At 33.8% G+C, this 14,974-nt stretch overlaps 2 protein-coding genes across 7 annotated transcripts in view; one reads left to right on the top strand and one right to left on the bottom strand.

Annotated features, from left to right (window-relative positions):
* Nucleotides 1–1,616: 1,616 nt before the first annotated feature.
* On the top strand, nt 1,617–4,197 carry LOC109859247 (UDP-N-acetylhexosamine pyrophosphorylase). Of its 2 annotated transcripts, XM_020437290.1 has the most exons (4): nt 1,617–1,847; nt 1,967–2,958; nt 3,048–3,444; nt 3,539–4,197. In XM_020437290.1, the coding sequence occupies exons 2-4, from the start codon at nt 2,480–2,482 to the stop codon at nt 4,079–4,081; spliced, it is 1,419 nt and encodes a 472-aa protein (XP_020292879.1). In that variant the 5' UTR covers nt 1,617–1,847; nt 1,967–2,479; the 3' UTR covers nt 4,082–4,197. The 2 variants fall into 2 exon arrangements, with proteins under 2 accessions (XP_020292879.1, XP_020292878.1); XM_020437289.1 differs by having other exon boundaries at nt 1,617–2,958.
* Nucleotides 4,198–5,174: 977 nt separating this feature from the next.
* Nucleotides 5,175–14,974, bottom strand: part of LOC109859242 (putative fatty acyl-CoA reductase CG5065) — a 10,424-nt gene continuing 624 nt past the window's right edge. The window contains exons 2-10 of one of the 5 annotated variants that reach the window (XR_002250689.1): nt 11,472–11,669; nt 11,029–11,226; nt 10,566–10,762; nt 9,455–9,564; nt 9,164–9,362; nt 8,835–9,074; nt 7,366–7,623; nt 6,912–7,111; nt 5,175–6,596 (exon numbers count right to left, since the gene is read on the bottom strand). Coding sequence is in view for 3 of the 5 variants with exons in the window: in XM_020437271.1 (XP_020292860.1) it covers nt 6,979–7,111; nt 7,366–7,623; nt 8,835–9,074; nt 9,164–9,362; nt 9,455–9,564; nt 10,566–10,762; nt 11,029–11,226; nt 11,472–11,669 (1,533 nt within the window). In the remaining 2 variants the exon portion in view is untranslated. The other 4 variants (XR_002250688.1, XM_020437273.1, XM_020437271.1 and 1 more) reach the window with 4 other exon arrangements.

Here is a 14,974-nt window from a genome sequence, read left to right on the forward strand (position 1 = left end):
GAACATACCAAGAAAATCACTATTCAAGCTTAGAATGGCGTATGGACTATCTTGAGTCGGTCCTTTGAGCCACATATGCACCAAACCAAACCATCATTTCAATTAATTAGAATGGCATGTGGACTAGCAATAAGGGCACCAGTAACCAGTAATTATTTCAATTGCGCTTTTTCTCGTATGCATGTGTTATAATTATGCACTTGAAAAAATGTACAAAGAAAATTAACGTACTAGTAACAACAGCGTAATTGTTACATCGACGAAGAACTAACTTGTACAAGTAAAAACAAATTATATTTCAATATATTTCTTCACAAAGCATGAAATATTTCTGAAACATTATTATCGGGAATAATATTATTTTGCAAGATTGAAATATTGGAATAATATCAATGTAACATCTATGAAATATTACAATTATAATAATTCTTGATGTTTTAGCAATAGTTTACTACAGGAAAAATGTAATAAAAAAAATTTGTAACGTGCAAATGTTCACTCGATTATTTTATTCGAAGAAAGAAAAAGAAAACAATTATAAATCGAAGTATAATAGCAAATTTAAAAATATGTATAGATTACAAAATAAAAATCGAAACCGATTGAGAACAAGAACGTTATCACAAAAGCTTCTTTCCATGATATTAAAAAAGCATAAAAGTTTAAACAAGTATTAAGTAGAACTTTTATATGATAGCGCTTAACAATTGTTATCTTGTATATATAGTGATAGTACTAGATATATCTTCAATTTTTTTAATTATATATATATATATATATATTATATGTATATGTAAATAAAAATAATATAAAACTATGTAAAATACTAGTAAAATACTATAAAAAAGAATATAAATATGTTTTTAAAAAATACAAATTTAAGTTTAAATGTAAATTTTTTATTTTTAAAAACTAAATAAACTTGTTTATTTTGAAATTGATAATTTTGCAAGACAAAATATATATGATTTCTAATATATATATATAATATATATATATATATATATATATATATATATATATAGAAATTATTTATATTCTAATATATTCTAATATATAATTATTCTAAAAAATATATTATATAATATATATTAAAATAATTATATATTAGATCTAATATATTATTATTCTAATATATATATTTATATATACAGATGAAGGAATAAATTCGAAGACAAAAATCTGGTATTTTCACCGTTAAGATTTTTTATTCATGTATTTAACTTTAATCCTGTAAATGTTTTGTTAGGTGCATATTCTGTGTGTGTAAAATCTAAACATTTATATATCTGACACGAATGTTTTAATAATTAAAACGTTAAAAAACTTTCAAAAATTCATAAAACTTTATTTAATATTCCATATTAAAGAAACAACATTAGTTCTCATTTTTTAAATATATTTTTTAGAGAAATTCTTCCACTAAACAGGTAACAAGATATCATTTTTAAGAATCGCTCGGACATTTAATGTTCGGAATTTACAAGATTAGGATTAATAACTCTAAACTATTATTATTAACAAATTAAGTTTATTTTGATCAAGAGAGAATTTCTATTATTTACTTTATATAATATATATATATTATTATTATTATTAATTCTTTTTACAGTAAACACAGATCGAGGAAAATGCGAGCAAAGCAGCAACTAAGAAATCTTTGGATTTGCTATTGCTAAGAAAATGCTGCGAACAAATAATTGCACGAAGAAATTTCTGCTCAAAGCAGTTATTTTGCGGGGAACGTTTTCGAGAGTCGAGGTCATTCGCGTTCTCTTTCACTTGCAACCTTTCATCTGCGTCTGCGGTACATAAAATAAGCGTAAGATACGCCGGCGCGTCAGACGGTAAGTGAGAAAATTCGTTTTGTATTTTCAACACGATCTTATATCTGCATAAGATCACATGAATTCCACGAAAACAAACAACGTGACGCGTTGAATCGTATCGGTTGAATCTCTTCAAGGCGAGTTGTTTTTTTTCATCGACGATACGGAGAACATAGAAGATAAGGGACAAACAAACAAAGAAGTTCTGTCCGATGAGCAGGTTATCTGCCGTTGTCAGTGCGGAAGAGATGAATTTTTTTGTCAGCGACAACAGCCACGATCGGCAACGGCTCATTGTACGTCATGGTGGCAAGAAAAAGGAGGATTATACGTGCAGAGAAGGCCGGCCAGGCGGGAGGGGTCGATAAGAGAAATCAAACCGGGCGTGCTACGTGGAATCGTGAAAGTGAAGGTACGCGGCTGCCGCTACCTGCGGGATAGGCCCGATGAAAACCTGTTGGTCGCCGCTAATCCCCGCCGATCTCTCACCAGTCTTGTGACGTGGATCGCCGTATCGAGAAATTTGTCGAGAAACAGACACGGTGATAAACACACGGCGAGTGATAAAGAGAGATACGTTGTTTCCTGTTGTTTTGTACACAGTTCGTCAAGTCAACAAGTGTCAAAACACACACAGACAGTTTTAAATAATGGAGCATCTGAAAAAGAAACTGAGCAAATCCAATCAGGAACATCTGCTCAGATTTTGGGAAGAACTGACGGACGAGGACAGGAACCAGCTGGAAAATGATATAAACGAATTGAATCTGCAAGAAACAACAACTTACTTCAAGAAAGCTATGGAATCCTCTCAACGCGTTGGTCAGAACGTGCTTGATGACAAAGTGCAAGCAATAGACGACAGAAAAATTGCATCTGTCAAAACATCAACGAAAGAAGAATTGAAGAAATATCAAGCATTGGGTTTGAAAGAAGTTGCTGAGGGTCGTGTGGCTGTGGTATTGTTGTCAGGTGGTCAAGGCACACGTTTGGGTGTGAACTATCCTAAAGGAATGTATGACGTTGGCTTGCCATCGCGCAAAACGCTCTTTCAATTGCAGGTGGAAAGAATACTTTGTTTGCAGAATATGGCGAAGCAACGATACGGAAAATACGGAGAGATAACTTGGTATGTGTTGTGTGATACATCATTATTGAATTAGATAAAAAGAAATGAGAAAAATTGATATTTTATATTATGAATTTTCTTCTTCTCAGGTACATTCTTACCAGTGAGGCAACTCACGAAGCAACTGTCACATATCTGAGCGAACACAAATACTTTGGTTTAAAAGAAAGCAATGTCAAAGCTTTCAAACAAAGTATGCTGCCGTGCTTTACGTTGGACGGAAAAATTATTCTGGACAAGAAGCATCGCGTTTCCAAAGCGCCTGATGGCAATGGCGGATTGTATCGCGCATTGAAAAATCAAGGAATACTGAAAGATATGGAGCAGCGCGGCATTCGAAGCGTTCACGCACATTCCGTGGACAACATATTGATAAAAGTAGCGGATCCGATATTTATAGGATATTGCTTGCATTCTGAAGCGGACTGCGGGGTTAAAGTTATCGAGAAATCTTCTCCAACCGAGGCAGTCGGCGTAGTTTGCAAGGTACGTGAAGTTTTTATTTTATGATAGATTAAATTTTATAAACGTCTCAAAAATTTAGATATTGTTAGTAATGTCTTTATTTCGCCTGATACAGGTGGATGATCATTACCAAGTGGTCGAATATAGCGAGATCTCGAAGTCGACTTCGGAACTTCGTCATGCCGACGGGCAACTGGTGTACAACGCCGCTAACATATGCAATCATTACTTCACAATTGATTTTCTGAAAAATATTGCAGATTTTCACGAAGATGATTTGATCTTGCATGTGGCAAGAAAAAAGATTCCGTATGTTAACGATAAGGGAGAGAGGATTTCGGCTCCAAAAAGTCCGAATGGCATCAAAATAGAAAAATTCGTATTCGACGTGTTTCCCTTCGCCAAGAATTTCACTGTGTGGCAGGGAACTCGTGAGGAGGAGTTCAGTCCGTTGAAAAATTCCGATCCCGTTGGTCAGGATTGTCCGTGCACCGCTCGCCGCGATCTGCTAAATTTGCATAAGAAATGGCTGCTCGACGCGGGCGCAAAAAACGTCAGCGGCGACGTTGAGATCTGTCCTTTGCTTTCGTACGCGGGAGAGAATCTTGATCAGCTTGCGAATAACCAGTCTTTTGTAGGACCACAAATCCTCGAGTAAAAAATAATGACAAAAATTTCACCAGACTACGATAGCCACGATATCTCGGACGATATAGAAACGCAAAGTAACGTTTACATTTCTGTGATTAAATAAAAACTAAACATAGATCTTAATATTTTGTTTATATATAATAAACTTATATATATATATATATATATATATTTGTATAATTTTTATGTCACTGGTTTTAAGACTATATATATATATATATTACTCACACACACGAATATTCGATATATTGATTATAAGCAACAATGTTAATACTCGTGCTTACAATGACGAGGTTTGTTATATGGATCAAATAAATGACTATGCGCAAGTAATAAGTATACCAGTATATACAGGGTGTCTCAGAATTGCCGTACAATCTTTCGTAGGCAGGTAGAAGGAGTAAAACTGAGTCGAAAAGTCCTGAACCATTTTTCTCTATTATTTATAATAAAGGAGTAAATTATTGAGTAAATCAGGCCAATCAGCGCAGACCTTTAGCCAGACGCACGTCAGTGAGCCGCGCGCCTGGTGTGTGTGTGAGCGCTCACTGACGTGTGCCTGGCTAAAGATCTGCGCTGATTGGCCTGATTTACTCAATAATTTACTCCTTTATTATAAATAATAGAAAAAAAATGGACTTTTCGACTCAGTTTTACTCCTTCTACCTGCCTACGAGAGATTGTACGGCAATTCTGGGACACCCTGTATACATACCACCTGCGATGTATTGTTTTAACTTCTTCTTGTGGCGTGAATGTTTTAGCACACACATATTCTACGAATCCATTTGAATAATTACACCTGCGTACAGGCGAATATGGACTCGTATAATTTTGAAGTGCATATCATAGACAACTCAACGGTTGAGAGATCATCACTTATGATAGGAGTATTCTTCAAAATCTGATGCGGTTCCAAAAGTATGATCCAATCAGAAGTGATTATCTCTCAACCGTTGTGCAACTGTTGAGTTGTCTGAACGCACCCATTGTATACGACCTGTTCTACAATACAGTCGTAAGTCGTAAGAAATTGACCAATCACAATCGATTATTCTTCTGTAATTGGTCTGTGATTGGTCAATTTCTTACGACTTACGACTTACGACTGTATTGTAGAACAGGCCTACATAATGTGTACTATAGATAAATGCGCGCATATGCATGAAACGGAATATATCCTAAGAGTAGTGACCACAGACTTCTATATACTACAATAGACCGCTAGCTCGCGTGATTTCAGCGTAGATAATGGCTACAAAATCTATGTACAATGGGGGTACTGTGGAATGCGGGTTTTATTGGTTGATTTTGACGATAAGGAGAGTTCATCCAATCATTGTCTATATACTTATGTACGTGCGCGACGATGCATGCGCAGATAGCAATTCAGCAGTTCAGCATAGTGAAGGTTATATGGCGGTTGACGGCATAAAGCACACATTAAAAGAAACAAAAACCAATATGCCAAAATATTGTTGTGTTTTTCGCTGCCGAAATAAGGCAGACAAAGAAAAAAACCTTACAACTCAATCAGCTGTCAAACCATAGACGTATAAGAAATAGACTGCGCGTGTGAGAGGGNAAGTGAGTCAAACTTCGGAGTGAGACAGATGCTTTCACCCGAGTCTCTGTCTCTGTCTTTCAGCACCTGGAGTGGGGACTCCCCACTCGGAAGACAACTCCATAGAATGTCTATGCTGTCAATCGCCTACTGTCGCCCCTTCATCGCTCGATGCTCCTCTATTGCCCCACTACGCTATTTCTCATTCCTACTACTTTTCTTGTCCGCCAATCACCGCGTCACTAAACAAGGATAGAGACTCGGGTGAAAGCATCTATCCTCGTCCGAAGTTTGACCATTCTTTCTGCACAGAAAAGATACGAGACGCGCAGTCTATTTCTTATATGCTATGTGTCAAACATGACGGCCATCTTGCATTCTTCAGTACTCCCATCTTCCCCCTCCATGACGACTTAAGTACATAGATTTTGTAGCCAGCCGTACATAAGAAGCTAGCGGTCTAGTATACTATAGAAGTCTGTGGTAGTGACTAGTTGACGCGCTTACCGCTAGTATAATTAATTTTAAATGGAGCATTTTTATTACCACATGCAAAAATAATATATTTCGTATTTAACTTTTTTGAATAATTTCCACTTATATTAAGACATGTTGATGATCTCACGCAAAAAACATTTTTGTGTAATATTAAAAATTATTTTTTAACACATAGAAGATTACATTAAAGAAGTTTAACATTAAAAAATACGGTAATTATTTAGATTAGGGGCTTTCTCATCGAGTTTAATGAGCTTGAAATATGTTGTTAAGGACAGAATGTTGCCCTTTTTTATTATTAGAATCGTGTGAGCTCACGGACGCGTTCTCGCTTGTGGGCATATCCCCACCGCCTCGACAGAACCTACCTACCGAGTAGAGAAGATTGGGTGGAGCGGACGGACGATTTCCTCTTGTCCCTCGCGTCTGTTAGCTTGTGGGTAGAGCGAATTCTTGTGAGCTGTCAATAGTACGATCCACGCATTGTAAAGAATACGTCGTGTAAAACACATCTTAACCTTTTCGCTCCGGCACTGGTCCATATATGGACCAGCAAGAAAAGCGAACGTAATAGATGTTTATAAGGTCAATTTAATGCACTAAATTTAGGAAAAAAATTGAAAAAAATCCTGGTTACTTCTTTGACCTTTAAAATTAACTTTGAAGGGGGGGGGTAGCAGGTTATTATTAACTTTTTCAGCTAAAATGCGAGGTCAATTTTAAAGGAAAAATCTCCGGAGCGAAAAGGTTAAAGGAATTATTGTTTCTTACTTACTAACAATCCACAAATTGCCTAATATTATATAACATAACAAATCCAAAACTTCCATGTATCTTTTCGATCATGCGAACAGCGATAGTACTTTTTCAATAACATAATTTACTAAGATTTTCACTATTTCGCAATTGTTGTAAATACAATAGAATATTCCAAAGTAAAAGAGACACACCGTCGTGATATGGACAACATGCATTCTGAAAAAAAGGTGTCAACTATGAAGTACAATCAAAACAAGTGTCCAGACTGTTGCGCATTTAAGGACAAAGCACATATCTTGATCAAGAGACAAAAATGTCAACATCGTTAAATTTTTCTCCTTTTCTTGATATTATTTATTCAAAACCAGAGAATGTTTAGTTTCTTCTTAAGAAGACGTCACTGAGAAAACAAATTTTATAGAGCTCGACAAATGTAACTTAAAAGTAAATGTAATGCCAGAAATACTCACATTTTTTGGTGACGACGGGCTTTAAGCAAAGTAAATATATCTTCCTTCATACAGTATTGCCGTAATCCAAGAATAATGTCCTTAATGTATTTGTCTTCATCAAAATGACGAATTGCATAAGGAAATATTTTCTGATCTGCTGGTAATTGTTTGTCAGCCATAGCAATCGCCTTATCGTTACAAAATTTCCAATTCCTCGTGGTAAAGTATTGCAATACTTCAAGCCCGGATGAAATTCGCTTTTGAATTCTGACCATACTATTCGCGAAAGGATATAAAAAAAAACAAAACAAACATAAAAATATCAAAATTTTCTTACATAAGCATATGATATTTTACAGTAGGATTTCAATAATTTCGAGCGCATGAAACTGATTTTTTCTAGAAAGTATTATTTTTCTAGAAAAATTATTTTTTTTCTTTCAGTTAGCAATCACCTGATAAGAAGATACAAAAGATATGTGTTTCTCTTTCTCTTATGGCTAGTCCACAATGAAGGTTAAAAGGCTGTAGGAGTAGAGAGTAAACTATTTTTCGGTCAAGAAACGACGGGAATAACGAAATGGACAATTCCCATTTCGCACTGCCTACTGCCTTACTTTTAGCCAATGAAAGACGTGTGTTAAAAAACGCGAAATAATTACTTGTATAGACAAAAATAAAAGAACTCCAAGAACCTTATTCCTTACTCTATACTGCCTACTCCCATTGTAGACTAGCCATTAGAATAGAAGTAGACTGCGCATTCTATTTTTGCGCAGTTACTCAAGAATATTATTCTTAAGAAATTTATTACTAACGGGAAAAACTATTGGCTCGCTCATAATTGAGAAGTGAAAATTGTAATGCTTAAAATTGGCAGAGTATTACTGTATGTAAGTTTATGTAATACAGGGTGATTCAGAACAACCCGTTATCTTTGAAAATACATATTCTTGACTAAATTCTACGACAACATTTTATTTGGCAAAATTTTGTCTGACGCTTACTTTTTGAGTTACTAATAAAAATAGTTGACGTACCATGAGTCGGATTTAAAAGGTAGGCAGGGGCGGCGCAACTCACCGTGATTGACAGTGATTTATGTGATGCACGGATTAAATGATACAAATTGCAAATGAGTAAATAAATAAGTAAGAGAAAAAAAGAGAGAGAGAGAGAGACAGAAAAAGATACAGAAACAATGCGTAGCGATCAGCTGATCGCGTCAGGCACCACACGTAATCGCCCGCGTCTCTGACGGTGAGTTGCGCCGTCCCTGCCTACCTCTTGCATCCGACTTGTGGTAAGTCAACTATTTTTATTAATAACTCAAAAAGTAAGCTTCAGACAAAATTTTGCCAAATAAAAAGTTGTCTTAGAATTTAGTCAAGAATATGTATTTTCAAGGATAACGGGTTGTTCTGGATCACCCTGTAGATGAACAAACATTTTATTAAAATATATAAAACGATACTTGAAAAACTTACAATCTCTTCTGTCCAAATATCAGCATTAGAAAGTCGATGAAATATGCAGGAATGATGTGAAAGAAAAAAACAAATAAGTTGTGCACAAATTTGTTGGTACGTATAATGTTACCCGGATACCAAACCTGTCCTTCAAAAGGATAATCATAAGTGACTTTCCTGCATTTCTGTAACATTTCACCCCATGTAATGGGTCTTATATTTCCCTGCGTTAGGTTGTACACAGGTATGCTTTTTGATCTGTTGACATCAATAATTTTAATTTATATGTTGTTTAGTTGCACTATAAAATAGAAAAACATGTATTAAAATTAAATAGAAGTATGTACTTTATTTTGCTGGTACCACTTAAATATGACAAAACAATTAATGCATTAATTGCAATGTCAACTGGAATAATTTCGGCATAATATGTTGGTATGCAGTGCATCGATCTAATAACACCTTTGCCTGCGCCGACAAGAATGCCTCCAACTCCGTTTAAAGTATCAATCCATCCCGGGACTGGCTCCAATAAAATGGGAAGTACTGCGCAGTATAAACATTTTTTAATGTTATTTTTTATATTTTCTTGCGAACTATTGGTTTTTATAGCTGGTATTAAACATTGCGATAATTACCGATAGATGGTCTAACAATAATACACGAAAGATTAGGGTATTCATTGGCCACCAATGTTTCGGTAAGACGTTTTGAATACGTGTAACAATTTGGATGCGGACCTAATAATCTGTAAATAAAAATGTATATAGAAAATAGATATTTTTTTGGTAATTATTTAGAAAGCGGACTTCCTCACCGATTTCAATGAGTTTGAAATATGTTGTTAAGGACGTTATTCTGAACAACTTTTCCCTATACATGTTGCCGCCAGTCGGCTTTAGTTTTTGAGTTATGAACAAAAGAAGTTTCATAATTGAATACTTGTTTTGATATATATGTACAAAAGGTCACCCAAATGAGCTTGACATGTTCTTTGTCAAGGACATCTTCCTGAGTAACAATCAAAAGGTTTTAGCCGTCGCTCGTTGTTTATTAAAAAGTTAATAACAAAAACAGTTTTATAAATAAACTCTTATTTTTCGATTCCATGTACATTTTTTGTGTGTTGTAAGTGTTTAGGCAGAGGGGGCTACGCCCCCCCGCAGGGGGAGGGGCTTCGCTCCTTCCCCCTGCTCCCCCCTTCGTGTTTTGCGTGTATATTATCTTGTGTTTATATTGAAATTTTTTTTCTGAATCCAATATTCCACAATAATAAATTATAAAACATATAGGTTTGGACAACGATGATTTATAATTGAAACTTTTTTTGGTAATTTCGACATGAAGCGAATGTAATCGGAAGTCGTATTCGTTAATTAAATTCTTCATTTTTTCTTGACGGTGGGAGCAGGGGGGAGGGGCGAAGCCCCTCCTCCTGCGGGGAGCGTAGCCCCTTCTGCCTACACGTGTCATACAAAGAACATATTAACTTAAGAAATTGACACAATGTTGGAAAATTAGTATTCAATTATGAAACTTTTTTTGTTTATAACTCGAAAACTAAAGCCGACCGGCGGTAACATGTATAGGGAAAAGTTGTTCAGAATAACGTCCTTAACAATATATTTCAAGCTCATTGAAATCGGTGAGGAAGTCCGCTTTCTAAATAATTACCGAAAATACTAGTATACAATAGGAAAATAATATAATTTCTACATATCATTCTTATTGATATACAAGTTTAATTACTTAGGTGTAATAAGATCGATAACTTCTTCGTCCAGCCATTCAACGAGTCTCATGATATCATGAGGATCATGAGGAGAATCGTAGATACGTTCGCCAAGTTCGTCTTGATCGACGTGGCAATAAGCCGTACTTAAATGTACAAAACTTTGCAAGTGCTTCATTTGTTTTGCCAATTTTAGTACTCTGTGCGTACCCATCTTTTGAAATTAAAGTAAACATGTCATATATATATACTCACTTTATTACAAAAAATATAAAAACTTTGCAGTTTAAAGTTATATATCGTCAATAGCAATTATCTATTTATATATTAATTTCTTGGACACACACATTTAATTATTTTAATATTTTTTATAGAAAACTTAAAACTACTGAAAAGAGAATAAACAAAAACTAGAAATAATAGTAACACCGTGCTGCCACAAAATACTGATATTTATGATAGCTATAATAATGTGTTTACCGTGTTTATTTCGATAGCGTCTTTCAATTTCTCCTTCATTCTAACACTCGCGGCTAAATGAAATATTACGTTCACTTCCTTTATCAGACACTCGTGCTGCACGGTAGTAAGACCTAAATTATCTGATAATATATCGCCATTTAGTGGTATTATTTTCTTAAAATTCTGAGGTTTCTGTTCCTGTAGTCTTCGAAATAACTGTAAAAATATAAGGTAAACAAAACAGTGCAATTAATAAGTATATATAAATAATTTTGAAGGTGTTTTAAAAAATATATTTATACAAAACAATAAGATCAATTTAAAAATACCAAAACCTCGTTTTTGAATATCTGATAATTGTAATTGTAAGACATTTATAACTTTTTTTGTTTTAAAGTAATTTTGTGCAAAATTTGTCCTTTAAATATATATCTACTTTATATATAAAAGCAATATCTTACTGGTGTGTTGAACATATCCTTAAATCGATCCTCCCAACTGCCTTTCTTGTCTCGTATGAGGATATAGATTTTACTGAGATCAGAGCAGCTGTATAGTAATTTTTCAATGAGAACTTTGCCCATGAAACCGGAGGCGCCGGTAATAAAAATGATCTTATCCTTGTAGAAAGACTGAATTTCAGATCTCGGTTCGTCCATAATCTTGAATTGTCACAAGAGTTTTTTGTGTATGTTATGTATATATTGTGGTCTGTTTTTTCGACGATTCCGAGACTAGTGACTAACAAGACCAGGGATCGGAACCACGTGCTATTCTGCGTTAAAAAAAATAACCAAAGATTAAAGAAAATAACTAAAACATACTATTTTTGCAGAATCTTTTTTCCGAAAGCTAACAAATTCTAAAAACATTCTTTTTTTCCACAAATTTAATGTTTTCAGTTTGTCTTTGTAAATTTTATTTTTTTAATTATTTATGGTTTTAAAATATATATAAAAAATATGTATATATAATGTCATGAAAATTAGAAAATATTATATTAAAAAATTATTTTTGACTCACAATCTTTCTAGTATAACATTTATTTTTGCAAATAACTTAGGTAAAATTACAAACAGTAAGAGACTACTACGAGAATAGTGTATTCATACAAAGAAAAATATAATATTGTTGCCGCAACAAATTTATCATTGCTATTACATTTTCGTAATAGCAGAGAAACGTTTTTTTCTATAACTAAAGTTTTATGTTATTTGATACTAAGGTAAATGTCCCAGTGATTAAATGTGTCCCAGTACTTAAACACTTGAATTTTCATTTCTATTAAACTATTTTACTCATATTTACAATAATCAAAAGTTTTATTAATATTTTTAATTGTATTATTATTAAAACATTGTAATAAAAGTTTTCTAAACAGTAGATGTGATAAAGAAAAAAATAGTTTTTGAAAGTAGTAGCAAATTTATTGCGTTTTCAACTCTTACGTTAGCGGTTTGCGTAAGACAAAGTATATTCTTCTTAAGGTTATAATTAAATACACAAAATAAACTTTTTGTTCAGCAAAAAGATTTTTCAAACTCAGTATAGACTATAGATTGATAAAAAACTTTGTTCTATCTTTAATTTTTAGTTATAATAATTAAATTATCGTGTTTATGTATCTGGTACGAGAATTCGCCGGTGGCGGAGTTGTTAAACACTTGATTCATCATAGCGTAGTTAGTCTTGCATACACGTATTGAGTGATATTTGTGCGACAAAACATAATTTGCAACAAATCAGTAAGTAGTTTTGTGTTTTCATGGTTTCATTTTATCTAAACGTACTAAAATAATAATATTTTAACTAAAATATTTAAATATTATATGATAAAGTAGATAACTTGTTTTCATAACCTTATCGAAAGGTTATGAAACTCTAAGTAAACTCTAGTTTTGTAAAATCTTCAAATTTTTTAGTGATTTGTAATAAATCTATAACTTTTCATGGAATAAAATGCATGAATAAGTTTCCTGTTCTATATTGTCGTGTTAATAATAGCGTTTAAGTACTGGGACAAGATAGTTTAAGTATTGGGACAAGTTAGAAAACCTGTTTAAGCACTGGGTCATAGCAGGTATGTTAAAATTCGATTAATTTACTTTGTTTTTCTTTATAAACCAGCTCTTTAAAGTTTTATTTAGTGAAAATATAGTCTGGTTTTTTAAATAAATACTAATACTCACCAACAAAAGTTAAATTATACGAGTATGATTTGTATAAGTTAAACAGCTCTCTTAAACGTTTAAGTATTGTGACATTTACCTTAGTAGAGAATCATATGTACGCGTACATTATTGCTTTTTTATTATTATCTTAAACATATTCTTGATATAATATTATGGAAATAATATTTTGCTATTTATACAGAATCTGAAACAAATATTATCTCAGAAAGTACTCGAGAAAAGCAAGTGTTATCGTTATTTAAAAAAAAATGGTCAACTTACTGAACATCTTCGTAATTGCATTGCAGATTTTATCTATCGAGTTTGCTAGGGACATTAATATAAAATATGTTTTTAATATTATTCTTTTAAACATTAAACTGTAATATTATATACAAAATATTATTTTTTCAGAATCAATGCCAATCGATTAATTTTTATACCTGAGCATGTTGTTAAACTATTTCCCAGCAAAGATACATTAAGATTTTAAAGTTTAAAATTTGATTTTTATTTTTAATATATTTGACTCAGTAAAAATTTTAATTTACTTTACATTTCGAGTTTCTTTAATGTCAGAGGAAAAATAGGTCGTGAGAATCAAAATGAAAATACGCGACACTCTATGTAATTTGAATAAAAGATTAACAATAAATATATTCTTGAGCCTTAATTGGTAATACAAGATGAAAGAAACAATGTTCGGAGTCCGTCGATGGACTAGCTAAGATATTTCGGAGATCCGTATGCAATTTTTTTTATTCTAGAACTCGATTGTTACAGACAGAATTACAGTAATTTCGTGTCGCCGTTCAAGGTTAACAGATGTGGCGAGATTCTTGTTTTTATGAACAGGCGCCGAAATTGTGTCAGACAAGCATCTCGATTGCGTCAAAGGCTTGGTAGAATTTTTGGCACATCAAATCAACAACCTGCTCAAACAACACACGTCGGATCAGCCGCTTACATAATAGTGAAGCGGCCGCACGCGTTAAACGCTATGTCACAAAAGATATCTCAACTTTTTGGTTATTCGCAGTACAATTGTACAAAATTGCCGCCGCTATTTGCGTCCGATAAAACCTGAGTTTTTTAACTCGATCAGTCCGATAACACCTATTCCGAGAAAATGTTTTCGACGACCCTCGTCTAGCAAAATATAAGAAAGTAGACAGCATCTGCGTTTGTGTATGGATCCTCGCAGGGTAAATACGAAAATCTTAGCGCGATAACTGTCACGAGGTCCGCAGAGTTCGATAGGGTGGTAAGCCGCAGAGACTAACTACACACGCGTTACTATCTAAGTTAATCAATCAGGTGCGACCCTCCAGAACAAATTATTCACAAGTGGTTGTGAGTTGAGCGGGGTTTTTCTCGCGTTCTTCGTATGTACCATCAGGGACCGCGCGTGCTTTTTGCCAAATCGACTTGATCCGCGATCAAGACCAAATAACAAAATTCTCTTTTGTTATTTGGCCTAACAGGAAATGCGACGGCCCGGAAAGCCCGGAGATTCCAGGTTCGACTCCTGGCTGGAGGAGTTTTTTTCGTAATATTTTAAATTAGTTTGGGGAGGTATTCGGAGTCCTTCATATACGTGATGCAAATCTAGCATCCTATATGAATTGAAGAATTAAGAGGGGCCTGGACCGTCCTGTTATTACCGATCGAAATAATTCGTATTAAGAGGTGTTTTTCGTAATTATTGCTCGGATAGAAAAACGGCTCTACAGAATTAAAGAAAATAATAAAATGTATTTCGGAGACTTTTCAATATATCAAAAATGTAACAA

The sequence above is a fragment of the Pseudomyrmex gracilis genome, unplaced genomic scaffold, assembly GCF_002006095.1.
Source record: "Pseudomyrmex gracilis isolate BER0280 unplaced genomic scaffold, ASM200609v1 scaffold_250, whole genome shotgun sequence".
Lineage (NCBI taxonomy): Eukaryota > Metazoa > Arthropoda > Insecta > Hymenoptera > Formicidae > Pseudomyrmex > Pseudomyrmex gracilis.

What these genes read in the sequence shown, in the direction of transcription:
- LOC109859247 (XM_020437289.1), top strand. Translation starts at nt 2,480, where the DNA reads ATGGAGCATCTGAAAAAGAAACTGAGCAAATCCAATCAGGAACATCTG. An exon ending in AAATACGGAGAGATAACTTG is followed by an intron (nt 2,959 to 3,047) that starts GTATGTGTTGTG and finishes TCTTCTTCTCAG; the next exon opens with GTACATTCTTACCAGTGAGG. An exon ending in CAGTCGGCGTAGTTTGCAAG is followed by an intron (nt 3,445 to 3,538) that starts GTACGTGAAGTT and finishes CGCCTGATACAG; the next exon opens with GTGGATGATCATTACCAAGT.